At 53.0% G+C, this 26,146-nt stretch overlaps 1 protein-coding gene across 5 annotated transcripts; it reads right to left on the reverse strand.

The window, feature by feature from the left end:
* Nucleotides 1–122: 122 nt before the first annotated feature.
* Nucleotides 123–25,790, reverse strand: FRMPD3 (FERM and PDZ domain containing 3). 5 transcript variants are annotated; one of them, XM_060683984.2, is made up of 16 exons: nucleotides 25,352–25,790; nucleotides 18,277–18,420; nucleotides 16,538–16,643; nucleotides 12,442–12,544; nucleotides 12,021–12,066; nucleotides 11,060–11,164; nucleotides 10,220–10,327; nucleotides 9,853–9,984; nucleotides 8,808–8,927; nucleotides 8,413–8,549; nucleotides 7,947–8,073; nucleotides 6,396–6,485; nucleotides 6,103–6,282; nucleotides 5,776–5,920; nucleotides 3,888–4,721; nucleotides 123–3,176 (listed from the first exon to the last, which is right to left on the reverse strand). In XM_060683984.2, the coding sequence occupies exons 3-16, from the start codon at nucleotides 16,626–16,628 to the stop codon at nucleotides 553–555; spliced, it is 4,842 nt and encodes a 1,613-aa protein (XP_060539967.2). In that variant the 5' UTR covers nucleotides 16,629–16,643; nucleotides 18,277–18,420; nucleotides 25,352–25,790; the 3' UTR covers nucleotides 123–552. The 5 variants fall into 5 exon arrangements, with proteins under 5 accessions (XP_060539967.2, XP_034297697.3, XP_060539964.2 ...); XM_034441806.3 differs by lacking the exon at nucleotides 18,277–18,420 and adding an exon at nucleotides 13,008–13,165 and having other exon boundaries at nucleotides 25,352–25,441; XM_060683981.2 differs by lacking the exon at nucleotides 18,277–18,420.
* Between the last annotated feature and the right edge of the window lie 356 nt (nucleotides 25,791–26,146).

Raw genomic sequence — 26,146 nt, forward strand, 5'->3', positions numbered from 1 at the left:
CGGGGGCGCAGAGTCCGCGCGAGGCGCTGTGCTCGGCTCCCTTTGGAAGCCGCGGGCGGATCCCGCTTGGCCAAGCCGCCGAGAGCCTCCCGGGCCTCCGAATCCCGTCCGGGGTCGCGGGCATCGCGCGGAGGCGGCGGCAGCAGCAACAGTTCCCGCCGCGAAGCTGTAGCCGTTCCTGGCCGTGGCAGACGGAGGGAGAAGCCGCTTCCCGCTGAGATGCCGAGGCGGCTGCCGGCCGAATCTGCTCCTTTCTGGCGGCCGGAGGGCGACGAGGCCTCGGGGGGCGGTGGGGGGGGGGCGAGCGGGGGCTCCCGACTGGGCTTCCCCTGGTCGGAGCCGGGGCCTTTCGCGGTTTCGGCCCTTGAGACGAGCCGGTCTGACCCCGGGCGGGCCGGGAGAGGAGATGGGGCTCGCGGGGCAAATGAGGCGTTGCAGGCCGGAGACAACCGGCCACGCCCTCCTCGTTCTCCCAGCGGCTCGTAGCCCTACAGGCATTCAGGCACTTGGTCTAGACTGGGCAGGCGGCGGGCTCCGGCGACAGACACTGATTTACTTGTTCATCAGTGTCTTCAAGGACCGTGTGAGAGTGTTCACCACGGAGGCCGCCGATTGGTGGCTCAGCTGCTCAGCTTCCTGATCCCCTCGGTGGCCGGTTCGGGCGGTGGATTCCTCAGCAGCTCTCAGCAAGAAGGTGTAGTTCCTTACAATCTCTTCAACTTTGGCCAAGAGCGCCTGGCGCTGAGACCCCGAGCGCACCACGTTCACCAGCCGCACAAAGGTCTCAATCAAGCTTCCCAGGACTTGGAAGCTGCTGCTCACTGCCGACAGCATGCGGGTTGGGCTCTTGTTGACCGCAGCAACTCTGCGGCAGGAGGCCCGGAAGTCCTTGAACTTAAGGGCCAATTCTTGCTTGTACTCGGTCAACTGAGGGAGATATGACTTGCCTTCCTGGGCCTCAGGGCTCACGATACACTGCCGAAGGATTGTCAAGAGTTCACTGGTGTCCAGCTGCACAGCCAGGAACCCGTTGGGCCAGGTGTAGGTGCGGCCCTTCAGGGCGTGGATCTTGGCCAAACTGCCCTCAAAGGAGGAGGTCCGCAGGTCTATCTCCTGGGTCTGGTTGTCTGGAGTGCTACAGACGCTGGCATCCAGAACTTGGAGAGTTCTGCTGACCACTGGGATTGGCTGGTGGCCGATCTTCCCTTCTGGGAGGATTGGCATGGGAATGGCGTAAGAAAGCTCATCCTTTTCACTCCCATCATCGGTCATGTCACACTTCCTGTAGTAGAAGCAGTACCGGAAGGAGCAGCACCTCTCCCCGTCTCCATCCTCCTCTGGCAGTTTGTGAGGGCTCGGATAGATGTCCTCCTGAAAAGGAAGCATAGCACCGCCTTTCTGGCTCTTCTCAGTCACTTGAACATAAGAGGGTTCTGCCGTTGTGGGGTGGGGGTCCTGCATTACCTGGCTAGTGGCCTCCCTCTGCTTGCACAGGTAATGGCTCAGATAGCCTGGAGAACTTGGGGATGTTTGCTCCATCTTTTCAACTTCGCTGACGCTGTAGCGCCGCATCAACTTTTTGTAATGGGATGCTCCTACGCACTCCCCAGGAGAGGCACACGTGGTCAGGCACGACAGGCTGTTTTCAAGGTCAGACCTGCAATCCCTCGACTCCAGGCTCGTGGACCTGATCCGACTGCCCTTGAGAGGGGCTCCGGTGGAGGACTTTCTTGGCCCTTCTGCCTGCTGCGGCTCTCTGCCCCTGCTCTGCCTCTCCAGGCCTGATGCTGTGGACTGGCCGGGCAGGGGCCTGGTGCCACGGCTGAGCCGCTTGCAGTCACAACTCCGCCTCTGTTCCCTGGACATCCCTGGCACAGTCTGCACAGGGCTGGTCCGGACCTGGCAGGCGCAGCGCCCTGTAGCCGAGGGGTCCAGACGGTCCGGAGACACAGGGTCTCTCCTGGTCTTTGGCTTCAGCAGCTCTTCCAGGAATTCAAGCTCGTACTGCCTCACTTTCTGCAGTTGAGCCTGCCGCTCATCGGTCTCTCTCTTGAGTCGTGTTGGGAAAGTGGCAGAAATGAGGTTCTTGAACCGGAACGATGCTTTGGGTACTTTAGGCTTAGCCGGGAGATCCGAGTCTGGTGGTGTAATGGCCAGCACCTTTTCAGACCTTTTTAAAAGCATGGAAGTGGAGGGCAGGCTTTCAGTCTGAGGACCTGGGGGGGGCTTCCCCTTCAGAATCTCCCCTCCGGGACTACTGAAGGTCTGTGGGCTCTTGCAGGGTGGAGGCCTCAGGGCACTGTGGCTGTTGGCACCCATTTCATGCTGTCCCTTTTCCTCCTGGCTGATGAGCGTCTCCCTCTGGCCAGGTGGCCTGCCACCCTCTTCCTCTTCCCCCAGCTGCCCTGCCCCCTCTGTCCTTTCCTTTGGCTGGCAGCTCTGGAGCACCTGCTTCTCTTCTGCTGCTAGCAGGGGAGGGGGAACCGCCTCTGCGGGGCTGCCCGGGGGTCCTGGGTTCTGCTGGCAGACTTCACCGCTTGGCTGCTTTTGAGAGCAGGGAAGGCTGTGGGGGAGCCGGTCCACAGAGCAGGGCTGGGGACTAGACAGCAGCCTGTGGTCAGGACCCCAGGGGGGAGCACTGCCTTCAGTTGGCGAGGGTGCTGCAGAAAGGGAGGCTTTGTGGCCGACTGTCTGCAGACTTGATGTGACGAGGACAGGAGCTGCTCTCTGGTCCTGCCGCCCACTCTCCGGGTGGCTGTTTCCCAGGGCAGGGATGGCCATGGTGTGGGGGGCTGCAGCTGCCTCACAGAGGAAGGAACCTTTCGGCTCCGGCACTGCCCCTTTGGCATTGGGCTCATTGAACTGCTGAGAGGGCGAGGACTGGGCGCAGCCTTTCTGTGTTTCTTGCTTGTTTGTAGCGCAGTTGGCATTGGAGGTCTGGTCTGGCTCTCGATACCAAGGCGGCCCTTTGGTGCCACCAGCCTGGATGCGGAAAGGAAGGTCCTTCCGGGCCAAGAGGGCTTCCTTGCTGAGCTGCTGAGTCAGGAAGAAGGCAGCATTCTGACGTTGCTGCACAGCTGCGAGAATCTCGGGGACGTGGGGGATCTCGGAGGAGTTGGTTTCTTGGCCAGAATCCATCGATGACTCTGGGGTGATGGCAGCCAGAACGATGAGGCCTAGAGGAGAAGAAGGCATGCTCTTTAGTTGGCGGGGAAAGCCCCTCTCTTCCTGAAGGAGGCTCAAGGCCATCCTCAGCCACTGGATAAATTTGGCTGCTTGGCCTAGCCAACCAGAGAGGGCAAAAGGAAGGGGAGAGTACCGCTAATTTAAATGAAAGGAATATGTCTTGTGTGTGTGCGCGCGCGCCACTGCTTCAAAGGCAAATCTGTGCTGAGGGGGAAATGGGGGGGCTGTAAACAAGCGGTAGACGGGAGGAGGAGCCACGTATGCTGGCTATTGCTGGCACGGGCTCAGAAGGAATTTTACAGGGTTGTCTGGGCTACCAGCCCAGCTGCCCCTGAATGTGCCTACGCTAGCGGGGATGGTATGGTGGTCTTAATGTCTCTTAAGAACCCTTTTCTGTGCCACATTCTGGCCTCTTCCCTGAGGATGGACTGCTGCAGCCTCTCTCTTTCTAAAATGGGGTTGCAAAGGCAGTCTATCCAATGTGCAGCCGATGGCTGCCCTCAGAGCTCTTGGGAAGGCTCCAGCCATTGACTGCACCTCTGACCTGGGAATGACAGTCCATCCGCCACCTCCCCCCTTTCCATATGCAGCTATGCTGCTGCCAGTGCCCCTCTCTTTGGACTAAACTTGCAGGTTTTGGGGGCTGTTGCTGCTTTGATCAGTGCATTCTGATGGGAACCACCTTAAAAGGAGGGGGGTACCTGCCGTCTGCTGCGGCTGAGGGTGCACACCATCTTCTGAGGCTGCCAGCGCTTCCAGGGCCTGCAGTGTGGAAACCAGAGCATCGTCTAGGTCCTGGGCGTGATCTCGAACAGTCCGTGTTTGCATGCTATCTATGAGCGTCACAGGGATTTCCTCGTACAGGAGGCCGCAGAGCTGGCGTCCTGGCTCCTGCCCTTTTGCCATGGCGATGGCGGCAGCTGCCACCCGGCGTTTAGAATCGTCCTCATCAGAGCTGTTGTCTTGGAAGCCAGGAGGCGGTGCGGCAATGGGGAGAAGGGATGTGGTTTCATCATCCTCTTCATCGCTCCCTGGAGGGGGGAGGGAGGTCAGGTCCACCATGTTGTCTTGTGTGGGGCCGGGATTGCTGCTTCGGTGGGGGGTCGGTTGCTGGCGCTTGACTTTGGCCTTGCAAGAGTCACAGTACAGCTGCTGGGGCTGGCTGCCCTGCTGGCTGTCCAGGGTGTACGCCCTGGCTCTGTTGGCCCAGTGCTCCTGGTCTGGGCCGTGGGGCTCACAGTCCTGGGCAGCCCCATGGCAGTCTCGCCCGGAGCTCTCTGAGGTGGGATCCGATTTGGTCCGGGGCCGGGATTCCTCAAAGAGGATCAGGTTTTCATTGACGTCAGTCCCGCTCTTGCGCTCCTTCTTGTGCTCCCGCAGGTGCAGGTAGCAAAAGCTGAGGAGCTCCGAGCCCAGGGGATCTGGGGGGCTGCCCCCTCCGGGGCTAGGGAGAGAGCCTCCCAGGAGCCTGCTCTCCTTCTTAGCCAGGTGCCCTGCTGGTGCCGGAGGTTGATGGCCGAAGAACGGGCTGCTGTCTGGAGCAAAACACACATTGGCCATTAAAACATGCACTCCTGCCGTGGCTCCCAAGAAGGGGACTGGTGGACAGGCAGCCAAAGAATCCAGTGCCTGCCCAGTTGGCGGGAGGACCAGCAAGGGACCCTGTGAGCAGAATAAGCTGAAGAAGATTCTCTTGCCACAAATTTCCCCTCTGCTCCTTGCCGCCCTCCGCACTTCCTGCACTTCCATCTTAATTCAATTCAGTTCAATTTATATGCCGCCCCTCTCCAAAAACTCAGGGCGGCTAATCACAGAATGGCTAGTTTTGGAGCTCTGCTGGCAAATGGCTTCCCATTGGAAGATTTGGAGCTGTGGTGGGATGTCAAGGGATGGACTGCCTCCAACACACCCATAGGAAGATCAAATGCATTGAAAGAAGAAGGCAGGGCCGATGCCTGGCCACCGTTCTCCCAAACTGACAGGAGTTTACGTGGCCAGAGGAGGATTTTCTTCCCCCTGCATTGGCCAGGCTCTCTCGACTGGTCCCTCCCTTGAGCAACAGCTGAGCTCAAGGCGCAGGGGGCCTTGAGGGTGTGCTGCTTGTGGGGGTGGCCACTGTCCTGGCAAGCCTGCTGCTTCCCTTCGAGGGACCTGGGCAAAGACCCTTCTGGACACTCAGAAGAGCCACAAGTGGAAGCGCAGAGTGATTGCTGGGGAATGTTCACAGCTCCCTTGCGAGACCAGATTCCTGGCTCCTCTCTTGCCCTCTGTCTCCTCCCAATGACACTCTGCACGCACACCCCACATGCTCAGTGAGCCTGTCTGAACAGTTGCAGGATGAGGAAATGGCAAGCAAAGGGGGGGAGGGAGTGCTGCTGCCTGCAGCTCTGTTGAGCAGAAAAGCTCCGTGCCCAACACATGGGTGCCTCCACCTCAGCCTGGCGAGGGGATCCCCATGCTTGAGATGTCCCAACTGGGCTGCTGCTGCCTACAGAGCCATCTGGGGGAAAGGCCCATCGTTGGAACCCGTGTCGAGGGATAACATGAGAACCTGACCAAGGGGCACAAATCTCGGAGGATGAAACGCACCTGCCTTGGTCAGTGGAAACGGTGGTGGCTGACTGGTGTGTCGGGAAAGGATCATCCGCTTGGAGTCCATCAGAAGGCGGCAGTAACCAGCGATGAGGCAGGTGAAGTTGGTGGCCTCTGGCCATTCCATTAGAAGCACCAAAGGCTGGGAAGGGAAGAGAAGCCAAAGGGTCAGAAGCCTGCCCAGCCACGGGATAACCACCTCAAGTGGGAAAGGTGACGTGCCTGGCCATGAAAGGCTGCACAGGTGTCCTGCTCAGGAGACCTGCCCTTGGCTCGCCTTCCAATTCCAGCAGGATGGCAGCCAGTGGCAGCAGCTGGAGCTACCTTGGTGTCTAGGATGCTTGTTTCCACCCGGGCCACCCCCTGGTTCTCCCTGAAGAGCTGGATCTTGCTGACTTTGCTGAACTCGGACAGCACGGTGGTGAGGTTTGTCTTCAGATCAATGACGTGGCTGATGCCGTGGCGAGGCCCCACCAGGAGGGTGGTGGCTGGCTGTTTCTCATCCTGTGCGGGACGAGATGCCAGTCAGAGACAGAAGGGCAGAGGCAGGCCTTGGGGTCAGGCTGGAGGCCCGTCGCTGCGCTCTTCCCCTCCCTTACACGCCAGCATTACTGTACCAGTCCCACAGTGCTGAACAGGACGCCTGCAAAGGTTGGTAGCTCGTTCAGGATGCGCAGGTAGTGGAGCTTCGCTTGGGTGGTGGTGATCTGGGGAGAGAGAAATTGTACCCTTCTATGTCAGAGTGCCAAGGGGCCAAGATCCCCTCAAGAATTATTCGGCCCTGGCAACAATGCAGGGTAAGGATGGCTTTTCTGGAAGTTGAAGCAGTTCAGCTCTAGCAAACTTCCTTGGCTTGACTAATGCAATGGATTCTGCCTGGGTTTTGCTGTGGCAGCCAAGCTACAAACAGATACAACCTAGTCCTGCAGTGAGAGACCAGCACTGGCTGCCAGCTGTTTTCTGAGCACAAGATCAAATGCCGGCATTGACCTTTTAAGTCTAGATGGCTTGTGGCCCAACCGCCCGAGGGACTATTTGACTGGTTCAGCAGGAGGCACCCTCCCAAAGGCCAATCTGCTGCTGAGTGCAGAGGGGGTGGCTTCTTTTGTAGCACTGCTGACCCATGCTGGATTGAGGCCTCCCTTGTGCCGGGTTTACGGCTGCTGATATGGAAACACATTTTTGTGGAGGGAGGCTTGGTCAGCTTTCTCCTGTCAGCCTTAGCCCGCTTGTGTGAAGGTAGGAAAGATTTTTTTCCCAGAAGAAAAATCTGCTTTTGGACTTTCTAAGAAGTTTGTATCCCGGCCCCTTCTCTGAATGGAGAAAAAGGGGTTAAGTAACCATCTCACAGGGAAGTCACCAAGCTAGAGACCAGGAGATGGTGAGTTCTAATTCCCCCTTAGGCATGAAAGCTGGCTGGGTGGGCCAATTCATCTCTCTCAGCCCAACTCGCCTCATGGGATATTGTGGGGAAATAGGAGGAGGAAAGGGTATGGAGTGTGTTTGCCACCTTGAGTTATCTATAAAAATAATAAAAGACAAGAAAAAAAAAGGTTTTTCTGCATCGGCTTATTTTACATTTTATGTAGGATTGCCTATTAATCTTCCTATGCCATTTACCGCTATTTACAGAGGAATGTCCAGGGGAAAGACAGTTTGTAGAAAAAAGAAAGCCATTGTACAATTTTTCTTTAGTAGATTGTGCACATGTAATGGCATGTCTAAACACATGACCCACCTAATAATCAGGACTAAAAGCACCCAAATCCTGGCACCAGAGAATAATTTGTTTCCAGATCCAGTTTACCTTTCAGCAAGAAACTTGGTTTTAGTAACCAAGAAATTGACTGGATTGCTATATGTTTAAGTTGCTCCTTCAACAGCCTGCACAGAGCAATAAAACCACAGAGGTCCATCTAGGTGCCCTCTAGCCCTCCTCCTATGAGCCTTGTTTAAAAGGATGCCAACTTGGCCGGAGAGGAGACTTTGGGGGTGGGGAGGAGGCAGCACCACTTTGGAAGGGCTCTGGGAATCCTCTGTTTCAGCTCAAAGATGCCTTTTGCTCACAGCCTGTTGAGCACCCTCTGGGCCAGAGGGGTCACTCTGCCCCCCCCCAGGCAGCCATCTGGGCCCAGCAGGCCATCCACCCTCCCTGCACCCTGCCTTGCCTTGGTGCCCCAGGGGGGCTGGTTCTGATGGGCCTTCAGCTGCTGAGACAGTGCCTTCCGAAGGCTCTTGTCTTTGATGCCTTGCAACAGCGAGGGGGGCAGGAAAGGCTCCAGGCCCCATTCCTTCCTAGCAGGAGGGAGAGAGGGCTGGTGAGGCAGGCCAGGCGGGGTTCCCTCCTTTCCCCCTGCCCTCCCTGGGCTAGTGGGGACAGGCATAGGACCCTCTGGCTTGCTTGTGGCATGTGGCATCTACTACCAGGGAGGCGGGAAGGGCAAATGGTCAGCAAACGGCCAGGGAAGGATTGTTGGGTCAGATCCTGGGGCCAGAGAAGGCCGAAGGCCTTGCTAGAACACCACTACGAAGGCCAGCTTAGTGTGTGGGAGGGAGGGAGACTGAACACTCAGAAGGGGCTTGTGCGTGGCTGGGGGTGGAGGGGGAAGCTGCAGCTTTCGCTGCTGAACTTACTCCACGTTTTTGAGAGAGACTTTCTGGCTTGGCCGTGTGGCTGAAACCGTGATGTAAATATGCAGGGCTGTCAGGCCAAGCAGCATTTCTGGCTTGGGCTCCATTCCAAATCGCTCCCTGATCACATCGTTGCGGCTCTGTGGAAAGAGAGTGAGGCTGCTCAGAACAGCTGCTTCCCTGCATCCCCCTCTGAGAAGGCCCTGCCCAGGTCTTGGCAGCCCCTCTGGGAGTGCTGTGGAGCAGCACCGCTGGGCTCCCCGGGTGGCTTGCTAGTGGTTGCAGACCACCCTGGGCCAAGGCAGAAAGAGGGCCTGCCCCTCTGCTGCGAAGCAAGCGGGAACCTTGCGCTGCTGGTAGGCAAGAAGGCCCTGCACCTGGGGCTCTCCCACTCTCACCTGGATATACAGGTACTCAAAGGCTGCCGGATCCCTTCGCAGCAGCTCCACGGGGTCTTTGGGAAAGAAGCTGACTCGGAAGAGGCATCGCATTCCTTGGTAGTGTGTCCTCTGCACCACCTGTGGAGAAGCAGAAGGGAGCTTCCCTGCAACCCTTGGTATCGGGAGGCCTGCATCTGGCAGATGTGGTTGCTACATGGCAGACCCGGATGGGAACTGGCTCGCCTTTTCTAAGCAGAGTGGAGGGCCCGGGATGGCATCCTCTGCCTCCCTAAACACTGTGCCAGCTTCAAGCCTCCTTCAGTGCTCTGCTTCCTTCCCAGGCAAGACGCTTGGCAAGATTGCCTTACAAAATCTCCCCAGGGCTGGAAGCCTTCCAGAGCAGCTCTCCAATTGCAATCTTTGCTTGAAAGCCTCCATGATGGAGTTTCCATGACTCCAGAAGTCAAGCTGTCCTTAATAGCTCCTGTAGCCATCAAATTGCTCCATTATTTCAAGCTTGGATCTCTCTGGAAAGCTCCTACCCGATGGTTGCTTGTTCTTTTACCCTACAGAGAATAAAGCACCCCCCCTCTTTTTCCTGGGATAGCTTTTTAAAGTTTTGACAGCTGCTGTCGTGTGCTTTTGGCCTTCTCTTAGGCTAAACATACCCAGTTCTTTGTAGCATCTAGTCTTAACTAGTTTTGTTGCTCTTCTCTGTTCTCCTCCCAATTCCTCAGCATCTGTCTTGTATTTTGTGGAACAGAACTGGACACCGTATTCCTGGTGTGGTTGACCAGTGGTGGCATCATCTCAGCATCCTACCTCTGCTGATGCAGCCCAGCACCTCACTGGCTCTTTGAGAAGCTAAAGCACACTACTGGCTTCCACCAATAATATGGAGCCGTGAGCTGGTCTTCTGAGGTGTAAGCATTCCACACACACCCCTTTATGTTATCTGCAGCCCCTCTATCCCCCTCCTGCAAGCCATGCCAGGAGCCGAGCAGGCAGGAGGCCAAATTCCTGCAGCAGAGAAGAATGAACCAGTGGGGTTGGGGGCGCTTACGTGGGCCAGGGGCTGTTTGTCCTGCAGAAGGAGGAACTTGTGACTCTGTTCAGGGCTGGAGTATTCCAGGACCAGGGAGAAATGCTCGATCTGCCTCAGGGACAGTCGATCCTGCAGGGTCATCATCACATCCTGGCCAGTGAGGAAGAGAGGAGCTCATGGGAGGGAAGGCTTCAATGCTCAGAGATGTCCCCCCTCTCCCTGGAAGGCCCAGCGTGGTGTGGTTCCCCAGGGACAGGTCCAGCAGTTTAGCACCACCACCCCATTTCATCTTGGCTGGATCGTTTGTATTGTGCCTCTCCCCACCAAGGAAAGCCTGCTTAGGGCTAGGCTGACGGGTCGCCTGGCTCCTGTGGTGATCCCCTACCTTGACAGTGGTTCGGCCATCAAAGGTGAAAGACTTGATCTGTCCGTTCTCAAGGAAAACCTTCAGCACATTTGGAATCAGGAGAAGAGCTTCCTTCTTCAGCATGTCCTTGGGGAACAGGAGGGAGCCCATCCACCCACGGAGCAGGGGGGGGGCAGAGAGAAGAGGGGGTAGAGGAACAGAAAGGAGGAGGGGGTAGAGGAGACTGCATCAGCCACACTTGGGTTTTAAGGATCAGCCACCGTAGGGGAACCGACTGTGGTAGGAGACCCTGGAGGATTGGCCAAATGTGTACCCCTGCCACACTGATCTCCAGGGGTACTCTCAGCTGGCCCGGCAGACGAGAAGGAGGCTGGAGGCCCCCAATGGGCAGAGGCTCGAAGCAGGGAGGTGGCTGCAAGCATGCATGGTCCCGGTCTCTGTCGGGAGCTGCTGCTGGGGTGTGTGGGGAGATGTCAGCTGCCTCCTGACTGGCCCAAAAGAATTGTAACCATGACCTTTCACATGGACGGGAACATAAATTGAAACAGTTGCCTCCAGATCCTGGGGAACTTTGACAGATGTCCCCAGAAACAGCCTGACCCCCTTTACTTCTCTACCAAGTTGAGATATGTGGACTGTCTCAATTGTTTCAAAGGGCCTTTTCCACCCCACATTGGAGTTTCTGGGCGTGGGAATCGGTACATAATGCCTGTTCCATCCGCTGGCCTCAGCTGTGCCTCCTACATCAGTTGAAAAGATGGCCCCTGCGGAGCTCTTCCCCCAACCATGCTGCGAGGGAGGGGGAGATGAGCCGAGCGTTCTCAGGAGCTACACAGAATCCCCTGGGGAGGCACTCACGGGATCCGTCTCGCCAATGGTGACGTGTTCCGAAAAGCGAACTTTCACTGGATTGGACCGCAGTTTTGCTTTTTTGGCCGCACTGATAAAGGCTGATTTGGGGGACTGTAAAGAGAACACATGTCAGATCAGCTCTGCCCAACCAAACAAGCCTACAAGCCGAGGAAAGTTTCCTTGGGCTGGACATTCTTCCCGCCCCCTCAGGTTCTGATGGCCCAAGGGCTTTGCCTCTGCTGCTTGAGGCCGGGGTGCATCTGGCCATGGTGCTCTCCAAAGGATGGCAGCTCAGTGCCTGCTTGGCTCTCTTCCCCTGAGCTGCAGCCTCTGAAGGAGAAAGGCGCTGGCTGTCCAGGGCCTTCGTCACTAAAGGCCGTACTGCCACTTGGGCTGCTGCTCTGCTGCTCTGCTGGTGGTCTGGGAAAGAAATGCCAGCAGTTGTCTCTTCCACACACCCCTGCCCCCAGAGTGAAGGAGCCCCAAGAAGGCAGGAGAAAACCCAGGCCCAGAATGTCCTAGGGATGCCATAGTGGGTGGCCAGGTGGCTCCCCATCACTTCCAGTTTATCAACAGAGGAGAAAAGCAGTGCTGTCTCTACGCCACAGAGCAGCTGCATCACCTTCTGGATGGCATTTGCGAAAGTGTGAACTCAAGACCCTGGCCCTCCCAGGGGCACCACCACCGTTGTAGCCAAGATTGGTGGCGGCGGCTGCTAATCATTGAAAAGGGGGTGAGTTTCAGTTTGATGCCCTGGCTGTTTTTTGGCTTGGGGTGGGTAGCACATTCAGACAGCCAGAGCCATCCAGCCGGCCTGTTTGCACAACAAGGCAATGGGGGCTGAGTGGGATCAGGAAGCCTGTGGTCCAGCCTATTGTGGGGGACCAGCCATTTCTTCGCATGTGACATGAACAAGAGTCGCTGGCGTAAAGGTGGTGCCCTTCCCACCCCAAAGTTTGGCTCCCACCTGATGAGTCTGTAGCACCGTAAGGACCAGGGCCTCCTTGGCGCCTCTGTAACGAGAAGGGAGAAGCAGCTGCTTTCAGGAGAATTCTGCGAAGCTTTGCAGCAAGAGATGGAGTCGGCTGCCCCCTGCCCCCGATGGAGTCATTTTTCCTTTTCACAAGCCAAGTTTTTATTTTACTCCCACCCCCAATCATGGATTTGCTTAGGATGCCTCGGCCTTTGATCTCAGGGCGTGGGATCAGATTGCACTTCTCCCTGCCCCAAAGATTATGCAGAATGTCCCAGCAGTCAATTCTGGGAAGAGCCCTGGGTGGGCTTAAGGCAGCCCCTTCTGGAGCAGTCCAGGCTCTCCAAAGCTGCCCTTGCTGCCCTGGAGGGTCTCCGAGTCTTCCTCCCCTTTCATTCTGGTATCCCACTCTTACCTGACAAGTTCTATAACTCTCTCTCTGGGGGCGTCACTTACATCTTCATGATTTATGGCCAAAATCTGGTCACCTGCCAACAGCTTATCCTCAGATGGCCCTCCTGCCAAAGAAAGGGTAGTCGCTGTGAGCCATGGCTAGGGGAACCGGGGGCATGGCAGTTCCCATGTGGCTTTTGATGTTTCCATCACGCGCTAGTGGCCCCGCTGCACCTCAGCCACCGCCTGGCTGTGCTCTCGCTGCCTGCGCCTTCCTTTGCAGCTGGAATCCCTGGTGTTGGGAACAGGCTGTCCTTACCATCGGGGGTGGGGGGTTGACCCAAGCTTTCTGTCGTTAAAAGTAGCTGATTTGATCTTGAAATGGTGTGACTTGAGAACAATCAGAATTGCCTGTTGTGAAATTTTGCAGATTCCCACTTTGTCCTGTTCCCGCTTATGGCTTTGGCGAAGGGGTGTATGTGTGTGTTCCTGATGTAGCTGTCCCCCAGTGAACAGAGCCCCCTGTGCCCAACTCCTCGTACTTGCGACCTTCACTGGCCCCACTCCTCGGGGCATTTCCCACCGCACCTGAGGTCACCGAGCGAACTACCACCGGTCTCTCACTTCCGGCCACAAAGCCGAATCCATAGACGGGGTGACGCTGGACTTTCACCTGTCGGAGGGCCTCTGCAGGCAACTGGTCACATTCCATATCATCCCAGCAGCGCTCTGCCTGCGTCACATGCCTGGGCATGCGGAGACACAAAACAACAGAGACGAGGGTGGGAGCTGCTTGCGCCCTCTTCCTTGGATAAGCCTCTGCTCTTCTTCATAGTCTGGGGGGACCACAAGGTCCTTTCTGGCACCACCCAGGCTGGAGGGGGCCACCACTGTGCCAGTGGAGAGGTCAGCCCCACAGTTGACATAGCTTATCTCCCAGACTGAACCGTCTCTCTCCAAAGCAAAGCCTGGCCTATTCTCCTGGCACTTTGGCATGCCAGACAACTAAGATCTGCAAAGGAGTCCCGAGGGAGGAAAGGCGCTCTCAACTGAGGGCTGCACTCCTACCCTGAAGCAAGGTTGCTCTCCTGTGGTGGATTTACCCAAGCAGCTCCAATAGGAAATGCAAGAAGGAAGGAAGAATCCAAGCAGGATTCACCCTTTGAGATGCTCAGACAGAGGAACAGGTCCTGTGCTCCTCTCACACTTATTTTCTCAGGGTGCCAATGCTCAGTACATCCAGTGCTTTAGAGTATCTTAAACCAAGAAGAGATTTCTGTTGTCCGATGTGGCTGATCTGGGGGAGAGAGGCCGTCCCTGGTTCTTTGACTTTAGGGAGGTCAGGCTGAGGGATTTCTTCTCCTCTGCAGCCACTGCCAGGGGAAGGCTGTGTTTGGGGCTGACTGGCAGCTTCATGCATCTCAGTACAAATTAAAATTCTGTTGCTAGATCTCACCCTTGCTGCTGATATTCCAAAGTGCGCTCTCCTTCCTTCCTTCCTTCCTTCCTTCCTTCCTTCCTTCCTTCCTTCCTTCCTTCCTTCCTTCCTTCCTTCCTTCCTTCACCTGCTTCCCCCCACTCCACCACAAGACACCTGCTTCAAGGCCCACTTGTCTGGGCTGGGGGGGTCTGCGGGGTTCATGGTGGCATAGCCAATATAGCTACGGATGCATTAAGGCCCAAGGTGGCTGAGCAACCATGCTGCCCAGCCTGCCCTCAGGTTGAAGTTGCTGGAGCTTGTCCTTCAGCTCCTTTGAAGGTCCCCTGCTCTGGCTGGAAGGTCTGCCAGCTAAGAAAGAGCAGCAGCTCCTGTTGCCTGGCTTCTCCACTTCTGCAGACTCTAAGGTGAATCTAACACTTCCCACCCCAAAGATGGGGGGGAGGGCTGGTTTGCTTCTGCCTTTGAATCCAAGCAGAATAGCTAGGCAGCCAAGGACCCCAGGATTAGTAAGAAGGGGCAGGGGACGGACTTTTCTCCACTTGCTTAAAGACTTTGCTTCTGGCCCAGCCAGGTTGCCCCACTTCTGGCCCCGCTTCCCCAGCCTCCCTTGGGGGATGTGGTGAAGGAGTCAGGGGACTCTTGCAAAATTAGGGCTTTTAGCTGCTTGTGGCCACTGGCTAGAGAGCTATCCTGAGCAAGCACGCTGGCTGCTCTGTCTTTCAGCTCCACGGCTGCCTGGCTGGCTTGGCTAGCCTCTCTCAGCCGGGTCCTTGCCTCTGGCACAGAAGGATTCCTTGCTTTTCTCCCTAATCTGCATTTTAGGGAAGATCTCATTCACTCCACTTTCCTTCTCTTCCTTTTTAAAAATGCCAGCAGCACTTGGGCAAAGGAACTGCAACCTCTCCACCACCACAACCTGCAAGCACACAGGAGTGAAAGACGTAGCCTTTTTTTATTTCTTCCTGAGTATGATGGAACGGGAAGAAAATAACGTGCATTGCACTGATTAAGGTATGATGAACAGCTTGCATAATTGATATGTATCATTATAGAGTTCTATGCAAATAAAATGTCCTCATAGCCAGAAACGAAGCTGGATGGAGATCCTACAAGCGAGCGGTGATATTCCTGGATCTCTCAGATCTCTGCTACAGAAAAATCAGGGTGAAACATTGCTGAGAGTGATCCTTGCAGGGACACATCCAGTGGGTGCTAGCCCTGTGGATGGGTGCTGTCAGTTTGCTGACAAATCACAAGGAATCTTCCTGGGATGTTACACTTCAGCACATCCCTAAGAGACAGCAGGACTTGGCCACCAAGTGCCAGGCCAAAAAGAATGAGGCGAAGCGACTCCTTGCTAAGGCTACCTGCTGGTAGCCCAGTCCTTTGGGTGGAGCTCTAGGTGAGAATGCTTCTGGGGCTGTTTTTTGCCCCAGCCGGAGGAAGGCTGCACCAGAGCTTTCTGGGACCAGCACAGGCAGCCCCTTCAGGAAGCAAAGCAAAATGGCTCAAGTCCTACTCCAGATAAATAGAGTTGCAATGCCACCACAGCTGGCACAGATGTGCTCCAGGTGTGCGTGCCTGTGGGGGGATGGGTTTGTAGCCCTGCTCAGAGATTGGCCATTTCCCTCAGTAGTCCTTGAGATGTGCAGAAGAGGAATTTTTTTCACCCAAAGACTTCTGGCTTCTTGGATTCTCATTGTGAGATGCTGCCCTTATTCAGATCAAGCGGACCTTCCTGACCATATGCCCTGTTGCCAGCAGGAGATGCAGGAAGGGAGATCCACAAGTGCGAGAGAGTGAGCCACATGGGCTGTGCACCAGAACTCCACTGAAACCCTTTTGTGATTTGATGGACAACCCAGGCTGGTTCAGTCAGTTGCCTGGGCTAAATGTAACCGGCCCAGAAGGTGGGGAGCCTGACTTTAATCTCCCTTCAGCAGTTTGTTTCTGGACCAACCATTTTCATGGAACTGGTCCTCAGGTGGGCTGTTTCCTAGGAGGGGAATCCCATGGGGAAAAAAGCATTGCTCCAGGACCAGCCAAAAATAGACCAGAAGACCTTTCCATTTTCTGGAAAGGAAAGGGAAAATCTCCCACAGGGCCAGTTGGAGCTGCCTGCTGGAGGCACTCTGAGGTTTCCACTGCCTTGCTTGGACTAAGCAGACCTACAAGATGCTGTGGACCCTCCTTATCCAGGGATGGAACAAAGTGCCAGAGCAGAAGATAAAAGCCAGGAATTAAGAGCAGGAAGCTCCTGGTTGGCTAAAGAACAGGCCTACCAAGTGCCAGTCCCAGCTGCTCCAGGCAAAGAAATCTCTTTCCTGCCTCTCCTGGAAGACTTTCACACAAAAAAATCCATTAATATCTGTATGCCCAGTCTCTGTCTTTATTTTCTTCCTCATGCCTAGTTTTTGCTGCCTGCTTGTGGTTGGATACAGACAAGGAATTCTATCTCAGCAATTCCAGCTCCTCCTAATGCATCTGGGAGGGTGAAGCTGCTTTAGAGGGTCCACCCTGATGCGGGCTCAACCAAATCCTCCATTCATAGCAGAAGACCCCAAAGCGAGTGCTTCCAAGGAACTGCCCCACTGCTCCTCCCCCACAAGGAAGCTGCCTGAGCCTGGACCCCCCCCCCCGTTCCCCCAGCAGCCTCCTCTGGTCGTGAAGTACTCACTGTCGGCATCCAGCAGCCAAGAGCAGGGACAGCTTGCTCTGGCCTGCTCGCTGCTGCTGCTTCTGCTGCTGCTGCTTCCTTCGTTTGTCATTGGCGATGGCGGCGCCTGTGAAAAGAGCGAGGGAGGCTCTGAGCTCTCAAGCCTTCGAAATCCAGCCCCATCTGTGATCGGAATCTTAAAAAGCCGCCTGGCTCAGCCCCAGAACTTGGCGGGGGCCAAAGAGCGAGCGAGGGAGAAACTGTGGCAAGTGCCAAGCAGCTGCTTGCTGGCCGGTTCACAGGTCCTTTCACAGCAGAGCTGCATCAGGGAAGTGGCTTCCTTCCCTCCTCTCCCCTCCCCCCCCACCCTCCAGAGAAGCCCAGGATCTACTGGGGAAGGACTGAGACTTGAAGAGCTTAGAAGAGAAGCAAACTCAAACGGACGAAACTCCCAAGGAGAGATCAAACAGCCAAACAAAGGAGGGCAAGAAAACTGCTCCATGCCCTGGCTGTGGCTTGGAGCGTTGGGCAATCAGAGGGGGGGGAGAGACAGTTTGTTTAAACACTTTTCAGGATATAAAAGGTTTAGACAGGCAGGTGAGGAGGACTGCTGGTTTCTCAGCAACCCCTTGCACAGGATACCCATGCTGAATAATGTAGGCTTTCTTCAAGTTAATCTTGGATTATGACTCTCTGTAGTTTTATGGTTGTTATTTCTCTGATTAATGTAGTCAAGTTGTTTTAGGGCTGATCTTTTTCCTATTGGATATAACAGAAGGGAGAGCAATATCCCCAGGGAATGCCTCCCCCACGGAAGATACAGAAACAGTCTTGGACAGGAGCTGGTGAGAGGAGTTGGGCTTGGAGCATACATTATGAGGACAGGAGACATCCCTCCTCAAGGAAACGCGGTAGGATGATTTTAAATACCATTAGAAGGGGCAGATGCTTGTCGGGGGTTCCCTGGGTGCTAACCAGGGTGCTGAAATGCTTAATTTCTGACAGAGAAAGCCTGCCCTGTTTGGCTTGCCTGTGAAAGTGTTGAGAGCAAAGTATGTAAGACAGCTAAAATACATTTTTTCCTGTGCTTTCCAAGTTGCCTGATCTGAACTGACACCAGCAGAAGGTGTAGCAAGGTTCAGTCTGTGGTGGCAAGGAGCGCTCTGAGGAAAGAGGAGAGCAAGGGGAGCGCATCACTTGACAGGGGTTGGGCAGCAAATTAACCCTGTTCCAATGCCATCCCAGGAGGCTTCATATTTATTTTGCTTGCAAGCTTCCAGAGTCCCTGGTTCCCAATCACGTTATATGGGAGATGGGTGGCATGAGAATTTATTAATTTTTAAATTAAAATTGTTTTTAAAATTAATACTTTTTATTTAAAAATTAATAAAAATAAATATAAAAAATAGCCTCATTTAATAGTCATGGTAAAGGATGTGTTTTCATATTTAGCGGAATCCCTCAATTTATTATCCCTGTCATCTCCCTTCCCCTCCACCACATGCGTAAAACCTCCGTCTCCTGGCCTGCTTTGCTTTCCAGCCCCTTGGACACAGGTGCTGTGGTCCCTTCATGTTGCTGCTGCTCCTTCTGTCTCTGAGCATCTGCTATTTCATAGCCCCTTCTCAGCAGCAGCAGGAAAAGGAGGCTGGGAATCACCCAGGAATATCAGCCCCCAAAGTCCAAGGCAGCATCAACCCCGGCTGGCCAGAGGAAAGACCACCAAAGGCAACATCTCCCTTTCCTCATTGCTTGCTCACCCGCCTTCCTCAATCATGATCCGCAAGCTGATGTGTCACAGTCCTCTGGCACAGCTGCTCTCAAGGCAGGCTTCCTCCATCCCTTGCAGGCTGTGGGGGAGCTTAGGATGTGGAGCAACAAGTTCCCAGGTTTTCTGGGATGGGCTAGAGTGGATGGCAACAACTGAAGTTACAAAGGGCTAAGCGGAATCGGCAGGCAGATACTCAGTTTCTACTAGGGAGTGCAAGGGGGAAAGACCTGGCAGGGAGGGGCCCTCAGCCACAATTTTTCCTTCAAGTTTCCATTCTGGCTTAAGACAACATGGGAATTCAAGCAAGCATGGCTTAATTCAGCAAAGGCTGACTTCGCATGAAGCCAGATTCAGTGAAGATGTTACAATTGTCTTAGTATAGTGTAAAACTAAATGTGGATTCAAAGAAATGGTGAGTGAACATATATAAAAAACAATCACCATTTGTTATATTTTACATTAATTTTTTTTACGTATCTCACAGTTATAAGCATAGACAACACAAATTATTCCTTTTATAAGTATATAAAAATATTTCAAGTTATTAGAGCCTATGAATTAATTAAAAGGTGTATTTATAATGCTGGCATTTTATGATCCTGTGTGCTTAATTTGCCTTAAAGATTGACTATGCTCCTCTTTATAATTACATTTTTCAGGGTAGGTGGGATGGGTTTGCTGTCCTTTTCTTGAGATGAAGAGAAGCAGCCTTTCATTTCACGAGGCTTTCAACCTTGGGATTTGATTTACCTGCCCAGACCTCCCTGGGGATCTGCAGGGAATTCTGAAACTTCATAGCCTGCCTAAGAAGCCTCGCAGAATTTTTTGCATCCCTTGGGTGGGTTCTAAAGAAGGAATCGTCCCAGAGAGGCTGGATCTTCTTTTTGCTGGAACATAGCGATTCTTGTTCACTGCTGCAGTACCGTTGCAGATCTGGGCTAGAGACTGCCAACCCTCCAGCTGCCTGTGAAAGACTGCAGGTGTCCAAATTCTGCGCCAGAGAAACTAGAGGACGGGCAGCAGTGGGGGGAAGGGGGAGGACAGCAAATTCCCCATCCCTACAGCAGAGAAATCTGGGGAGACAGCTCAGAGCAAGGGGAGACCCATAAGCCTCTTATGAGGCTACCAAACTATTTATTAATGCAGGGGCAGCTGCATTTACAGCCAAATGCTTGGACTGAATACTGTAAGAACCTGAGTCCTTGGGTCAAGTCTTGGCATGGCGGTGCCACATTGTTGGGTGCTTGGAGTCCCACAAGATAGCTTCACTTCCTGAAGCTGCCCAGCAGACAGGCTGGTCCTCCCCCTCTTCTGGATCTGGCAGTTGACCGGCAGCATGAGGAAGGATGGCTGCAGGTAGTGCCACCTCCTCCTTGCCTGCCTCTTTTTGGCAAGCAGCCTGTATCAGAGCTAATGGCAGGCGAGCACCAGTCAAGTCCTTCACAGCCTAAAATAGCTGGAAAGACTCTGGCCAGCAGTGCTTCATGTTTTCCTCCAGAGAATCGTGGCTGATGCACAAAGCCTTTTGCAGGGGATGGAGACTTATGCACCCGAGCTCGCCTTTCTGCCAGCATGGGGGTCCTTGCCCTATCTACAGAGCTGGAGTGGTTCTTCCACTTCTTTCTAGCCACTGTTCCATTTCCTGTTTTTATTTATTCCACTTATTCAATGTGCATTAAAAAAAACCTGCTTTAGTTCACGAGCTAACAAGGTTGCCTGGAAACGGACTATTCAGTGTGACAAATTCTTGACTGTTAGCAGAATTCAGTTGCTTGAAAATCAGTTCTTTATCAACCCAAGACAATTAGAAAATTCTGACAAAATATTTACCCTGTCGTACTGGAGATTTTCATCCTATGGATAAAAAAGCGCATCCCAATCTGCAGCTTTCAATGTTATTGACACCTAAATATAATTTTCTATCTAAACCCTCAGGCGTTTTTCTTTTATTTGTTCTCCCGTGCAATGCAGTCAAATCTCTTCCTGCTGCTATTTCCTTAAAAGGACCCAGTGCTCCAAGACAAGCACAGATTCTTCCACCTCTTTGTTCTCCAGATTCAATCACTGGTGAGGACTGATTTTTTTTTTTTCTGCTTTAATTTATATGCTGCCCTTCTCCGGAGACTTAGGGCGGCTTACAATGCATTCAGCAATAGCCTTCATACTTTTGTATATTTATACAAAGTCAGCTTATTGCCCCCACTATCTGGGTCCTCATCTGCACAATACTGAATGAATGAATGAATGAATGAATGAATGAACATATGCACACGGGGCTGCATGTACAGCCATAGTTTCTAAATACACAATGTGAAAGTGAACATATATCTTACATTGGAGGGAGTTCCACACGAGAGTGCCAAGTAAGGAATAAATGCTGTGGGGATGGTGAAGGACAAGTTGGGTTATTTTCCACAAACATCACCAGGATTTCCTCTTGCAATTGATACAGAGATAGTCCAGTTCCTTCTAGAAGAGCCAAATTGGGACATTCATCATAAGAAATGGAGGGTGGTTTTAGTGATGGGTAGTTCACTTTACTGTAGTGCACAAATCTTGATAAATCTTCACCAGGGATGGTTTTGAATCACCAAGATAATACTTAACAAAGATTAAGGGATTTCTGGTTTGTTGCAAGTGCTTCTGCAGACTGGGGCCCTGGGGCCCTTCCCCCCCTCCTACAGTAGTGCCAATAGATCTGTGTGAAGGCTCTCCAAGTATTGTAGAATAATTTCCATACCTGTCATCGCTCTCTGCTGTGTGCCCTGCAGTTTCATTTCAACACATATTTTAAAGGTTTAAACAGGGAATCATGAATACTCTGGTAGAATGAACATCCCATTAGATGATGATACTATACTGCATTTCCAAAGTATCCAAATCTGTTAAGCAGCCAAAGTGAATGAGGCTGGCAAACTTGATGAATGAATAGAAATTATTTGAGTAAAAATAAGTGGAAAAAGGAGCGCTTACAATATTGTTAAAAGTGTGGGTGGTATTTTCCCAAAGCAAATCACAGACTTTTCCAAGAGGTGTGAAACAGTGGGGTGAGGAATTTTACTTCCTAGGCTTCTGTTGGAAGAATACTGCGGGGCCCGCCTTCCCAAAGATTTCTTGCTGGGGTGGGTGACCCTCTGCCCTTCCTGGAGGTGCCTTGATGGAACACCTGAAGTAGGATCAGAGGTCTAGAACAGGGGTCAACAACCTGCGGCTCTGGAGCCGCATGTGGCTCTTTCACCCCTTTGCTGCAGCTCCCTGTCATTCAAAATATGCACCACAACCACCAATGTGCGACACCCACTGGCATGCGATTTATTGAGCTTTTCAACCCCAGGTAGGCCAACCATGGATAAATCCAAGAAAAGAAAAGTTTCAGAAGAAAACAGAACATTTAATTCAACTACATATGCTTGTTTTGTGGCCGCTCAAGAAATAGTCAGGCACAGGAAGGGGTTTGTGGCTCCTGGTGTTTTCTTTTCTGTGGGAAACAGGTCCAAATGGCTCTTTGAGTGTTGAAGGTTGCAGACCCCTGGTCTAGAAGGTCCCTTCCAATTTGAGGGACATCTGCGTGGAAGCTGCAGGAACAGGAAAGCAGGAAAGAGGCCTCGAAACAATGTTCCTGATTTTAAGGGAAACTGAACTCAGCAATCAAGTACATGGCTTGGATTCCAAGAGAGGTAATTTTTTAATAAAATCAGGGCAATTATGAAATGATACCATATGATAATAGGAAGAAAAGGGCTTAAGATGGACAATAAAATTATGAGCAGTTCCAGGGAGGTAAAGAAGAGGCAAAATTGACTACACAAAAAGTTTGGTTAAGGTCTGAAGAACAGGAAGACAAACTGAGGAGGTTGAAAGAGGCCTCCGGAGAAGATCCCAGAGGGACAGGCTGGAGGAAGCATCAGCCAGGATAAAACCCAGAAGGAGAGTGCTGGGTGTGTGTGTCTCTTTCAAAGAAAAGAAAAAAAGTAAAGCATTATACTGTATAGTTGCTTCATGGAGATGGAGAAATGATAACAAGGAACAAAGGAAAGAGAGAAGTTATATTTTGACTATTTCCTTCAATAAGAGTCTATATTTCACAAGGCAATCATGAAAAATAGATTGCAGTTTGAGCCTTCAATATACCTGGTGAAGAAGCCCATATTTACTTTGTGTGCAGATGTTCCACACCAAATAGGTTGCACTCTAAAGTCCTGAAGGAACTTACTGAGAGTTTGGCTAAATCTTTTGGAAAAGTTATGGAAAATGAGTATCAGATAACTAGAGAAGGGCAGATGTTCAGAAAGAAGGAAGAGGAAAAATTGGGGAACTATGGACCAGTTAGAGCCAGGAAGATTTCTTAGGAAATCATAAGGCAACCAACCGTTGAACATCTGACGATGTTGGGATGATTACCAGAGGTCTACAAAGGTTTGCCATGAAGAATCTTCATGGTTTGCCAACAGTACATGTGAAAAAGATTTTGGAATAGTAGGAAATTATTTGTTGAATTCCCTCCAGTGAGAGGAATAAATTTGACTTGACTAGGACCAGGACTAAATACTGTTAGCTGATAATGGACCATCTGTTTCCCAAAGAGGTGTGGTGCACCAGGACCTGTCTTTCTTTCCCAAAGGCAGGCAGAATTCAAGCTCCAGAGTCTCCAAAGTATGCCCTAAAATCCAAGAGAAGGGCCATAAACTAAGCCAGACTTCTGCAATGCAGCAGACTGTAGGCAGATTTTCCCACCAGCCATTCTGGCTAGAAATGGGCCATATCTGGCAAATGCTTTCCACTGCCATCACTTTCCTCACCATTTATTTCCCATTGCACAAACGATGCCTTACAGTCCTAAGGAGAGAGGAGATAGCGAGCATCCCTCAGAAGAACCCCACAAGCGTGGAATGACGCTGGGCAATGACCCAAACCACATCCTTGTGATGTCAACAACACCATCCCCATTTAGTTACAAAGTTGACACAATCTCCCCATCCCATTTTCGTGTTGCCTGGATCTAGCCCCTCTTCTCATTGTTGCTTTCTGCCCAGCAGACATCCTGTAAGGGAAGTGGAGGATCCTGGCTTTCTGGATTTCTGTATCTTCCTCTTCCTGTCTGTTGCTCAGGGCAGCCTCCCCATCACTCTAATTCCAAATTCCACCAACAAGACCTTCCTCATGGAGGGGCTGATTAGCAGGACTGCAGTTTCTGCTGAGACCCCCAATGGAGAAGAGAGCTTCCAGCAAAGGCAGTGCCCCGTGGCCACCTTGCCAAGCCAGTAGCCCCTCAACAAAAGCCTGGCTTCCAACTGCTTCTTGAAAGGCCTGGTGGGCTGGGTTCAGGAGGAGGTCGTAGTGCCCCAAGGCTCCCTTCTGCCTCCAACCTTTCTGCTACTGCCTGAATTCTTGGCTGCCTCACAGATGAAGCTTTTTATCATGATCCGAAGACTCAAGCTTAGATGTTGCTTGATCTTCTGCATTTCAGATCTCTTTCTAGCCACTGCAGAGGGGTGTTTATTTGCCTCTACCAAGGATACTGCCCTCTCACACCCAGCAGAGCCTGGTGTTGCCCTCCCATTTCAAGGGCCAGAAAGGGAAAGGGGGCCTGTGAGGTGCCAGGCAGGAGATGGGTGGGTTTCCCTGCCTTGCTCTTCTCTGGAAGAAGGTGGTCTCTAGCTGCAAAAGCCCACCAATCCTGGGAAAAAGAGCCTGAATGGTAAACTGGTATGAGAAACTTGGGTTCTCCAGTGCCTTCCTTCCCGCTGCCCCACACATAGAATATACTAGGGATGATAGATGTGAGAGTTCAGTCATGAGAAAGTCTACCTTTGTGTATGTATGTATGTATGTATGTATGTATGTGAGGGTGGGAGGGAGCTACAGTTGTGTCAGATTTCAGAATATATATTCAAAGCAACCCAATTTAAATGCAAAACTGGGGATTTTAGCCATCTCTTGACAGCCAAAAATACTTTTATTAGTTATATGATCATACATTTTTGCAGTTGTTTTTAACATACCAAAAGGCCGTTCAGTTCATTGGAAGGGGTGCAAAGGAGGGAGCCATTGATCAACAGGGTTGAATGGGTCAAAAACAAGATTTCAATTCTGTTCACAAAGTGCTTCAAACTCCCTTTTTTCATGCAAGCCCCCAAACCTTTTGTTTTCATTTTATGAGGAAAGGGGGGGGGAGAGGAATCTTCATGGTTGAAATAAAATGACAGAGATTCCCCCCCCCTCCACCCCAGGAAGTGAGAGTGCAGCCACCTTTGGCTCCACAGCCAATAGCTCAGCATCTTCCTGGCTTGTGGCCTTCATGGAGGATCCTTGCTGGTTTTCCTGACTCCACCATACCAATGACTTTCTTTTATTAGAAAATTCTCATCTAAATTTGTTTACCGCAGTGGTTCTCAACATGTGGGTCAGGACCCCAAATGACCCTTTCACAGGGGTCGCCTAAGACCATTGGAAAACACATATTTTCAATGGTTTTAGGAATAATTTTATTGTTGGGGGTCACCACAACATGAGGAACTGTATTAAAGGGTCCCAGCATTAGGAAGGTTGAGAACCACTGGTTTACCGGTACATATAATTTAGAGGAAACAAGCTCAAAGAGTAAATATGCACAAGTGGGCACTTAGTGATACAACAGGCATTGTGCTAACTTATGCATCACATTTAAATGTATTGGGTGAAAAAATCGCTACTCCCCGGGAGTTTTCCAGATCCCAGAGAGGATGTCGAAGCATGGTAGGGAGCAACACAAGGACACCTCTTGCTAAGGACACGGCAACCGCCAGCCCAGGCCGCCAAGCTCTCTTCCGCTTGCCTGGGTGGTGGTGAAGGCCGCCCCTTTCTCAGGGGGAGGAGAGGTCGGGGGTCCGCAAAGGATGCGTCTGACTTCCCCGGGCCTCTCCAGAGGCCCCCCTCGCGCTCCTTTTCCCGGCGCCGGCATCACCGAGCCACGGAGGTGCCGGGGTAACGGGGAGAGGCCGCCGCCCCGCGATTTAGTTTAAGAAACGAAGGGAGAGCACGCCACCGGAAGGCAGGCTGAGCCGGCGAACGGAGGGGAGACTCACCTGCTAAATTGCGCTGCAAGAAAGAAGGCTTGCGGTAAATCTCCCTGCTGCCCGCCTTCCCGGCAGCCCAGTTCTGCCGCCGCTCGATGCTCTCACATTAAGGCTGTTTCAAGGAGAGAAGTCCTTTTTTCTCTTTTGGTCGGGAGGGGCTCCGGGGACCGCAGCGCTCTGGCCCGGGAGAGAGAGGGGACAGGCCCGCTCAGAGAGGAGGCGGGGCCGCGGCAACTTCCGACCAGCCGGTATCACAGTGTCCCCGGAGAAGCCAGCACATTCTTGCCCGGCCCGGGCTACCGCGAGGGCTGCCCGAGAATCGAGGCGCCCGCAAAGTGCAGCCGCCTGCCGGGGCAAGGCTTCCATCACTGACTTCGTTCCTCCGCCTTCCGCGCTCCACGAAACGGTGTGGCCACGAAGAACTGCGTGGCAAGCTCGCGGCGACATGCGGGAGGGCTTCCCGGGGACTGACCGCAGCCGGAGGGGCAGGGCTGCCCGCAAAGGGGGCGTGGTACGGCCGCGGCTCCCTCGAGCCCAAGCATAGCCCCTCGACGCCCGCCCGACGGCTTCTCCGACGGCCCCAAGCAGCCCTCTTCCGTGAGGACTGGCGGAGGTACGGAGAAAGATAGAACCTCGGGGCCTACCTGGCACTCGCTCCCGCCGCTGCGGCTCTACTGGGACGGCGGCGAGGTTGCGACAGGGCGTGGGATGCCCGCCTTTGGCCGCTCCTTGCTCGGCCTTCGCTCGCGGCGGCACTTCGGACAGGATGGCGGCGCGGGGCGTGGGGTGGAGGGCTGGCGAATC

The sequence above is a fragment of the Pantherophis guttatus genome, chromosome 12 (genome assembly GCF_059756535.1).
Source record: "Pantherophis guttatus breed Tessera chromosome 12, ASM5975653v1, whole genome shotgun sequence".
In the NCBI taxonomy this organism is placed as follows: domain Eukaryota; kingdom Metazoa; phylum Chordata; class Lepidosauria; order Squamata; family Colubridae; genus Pantherophis; species Pantherophis guttatus.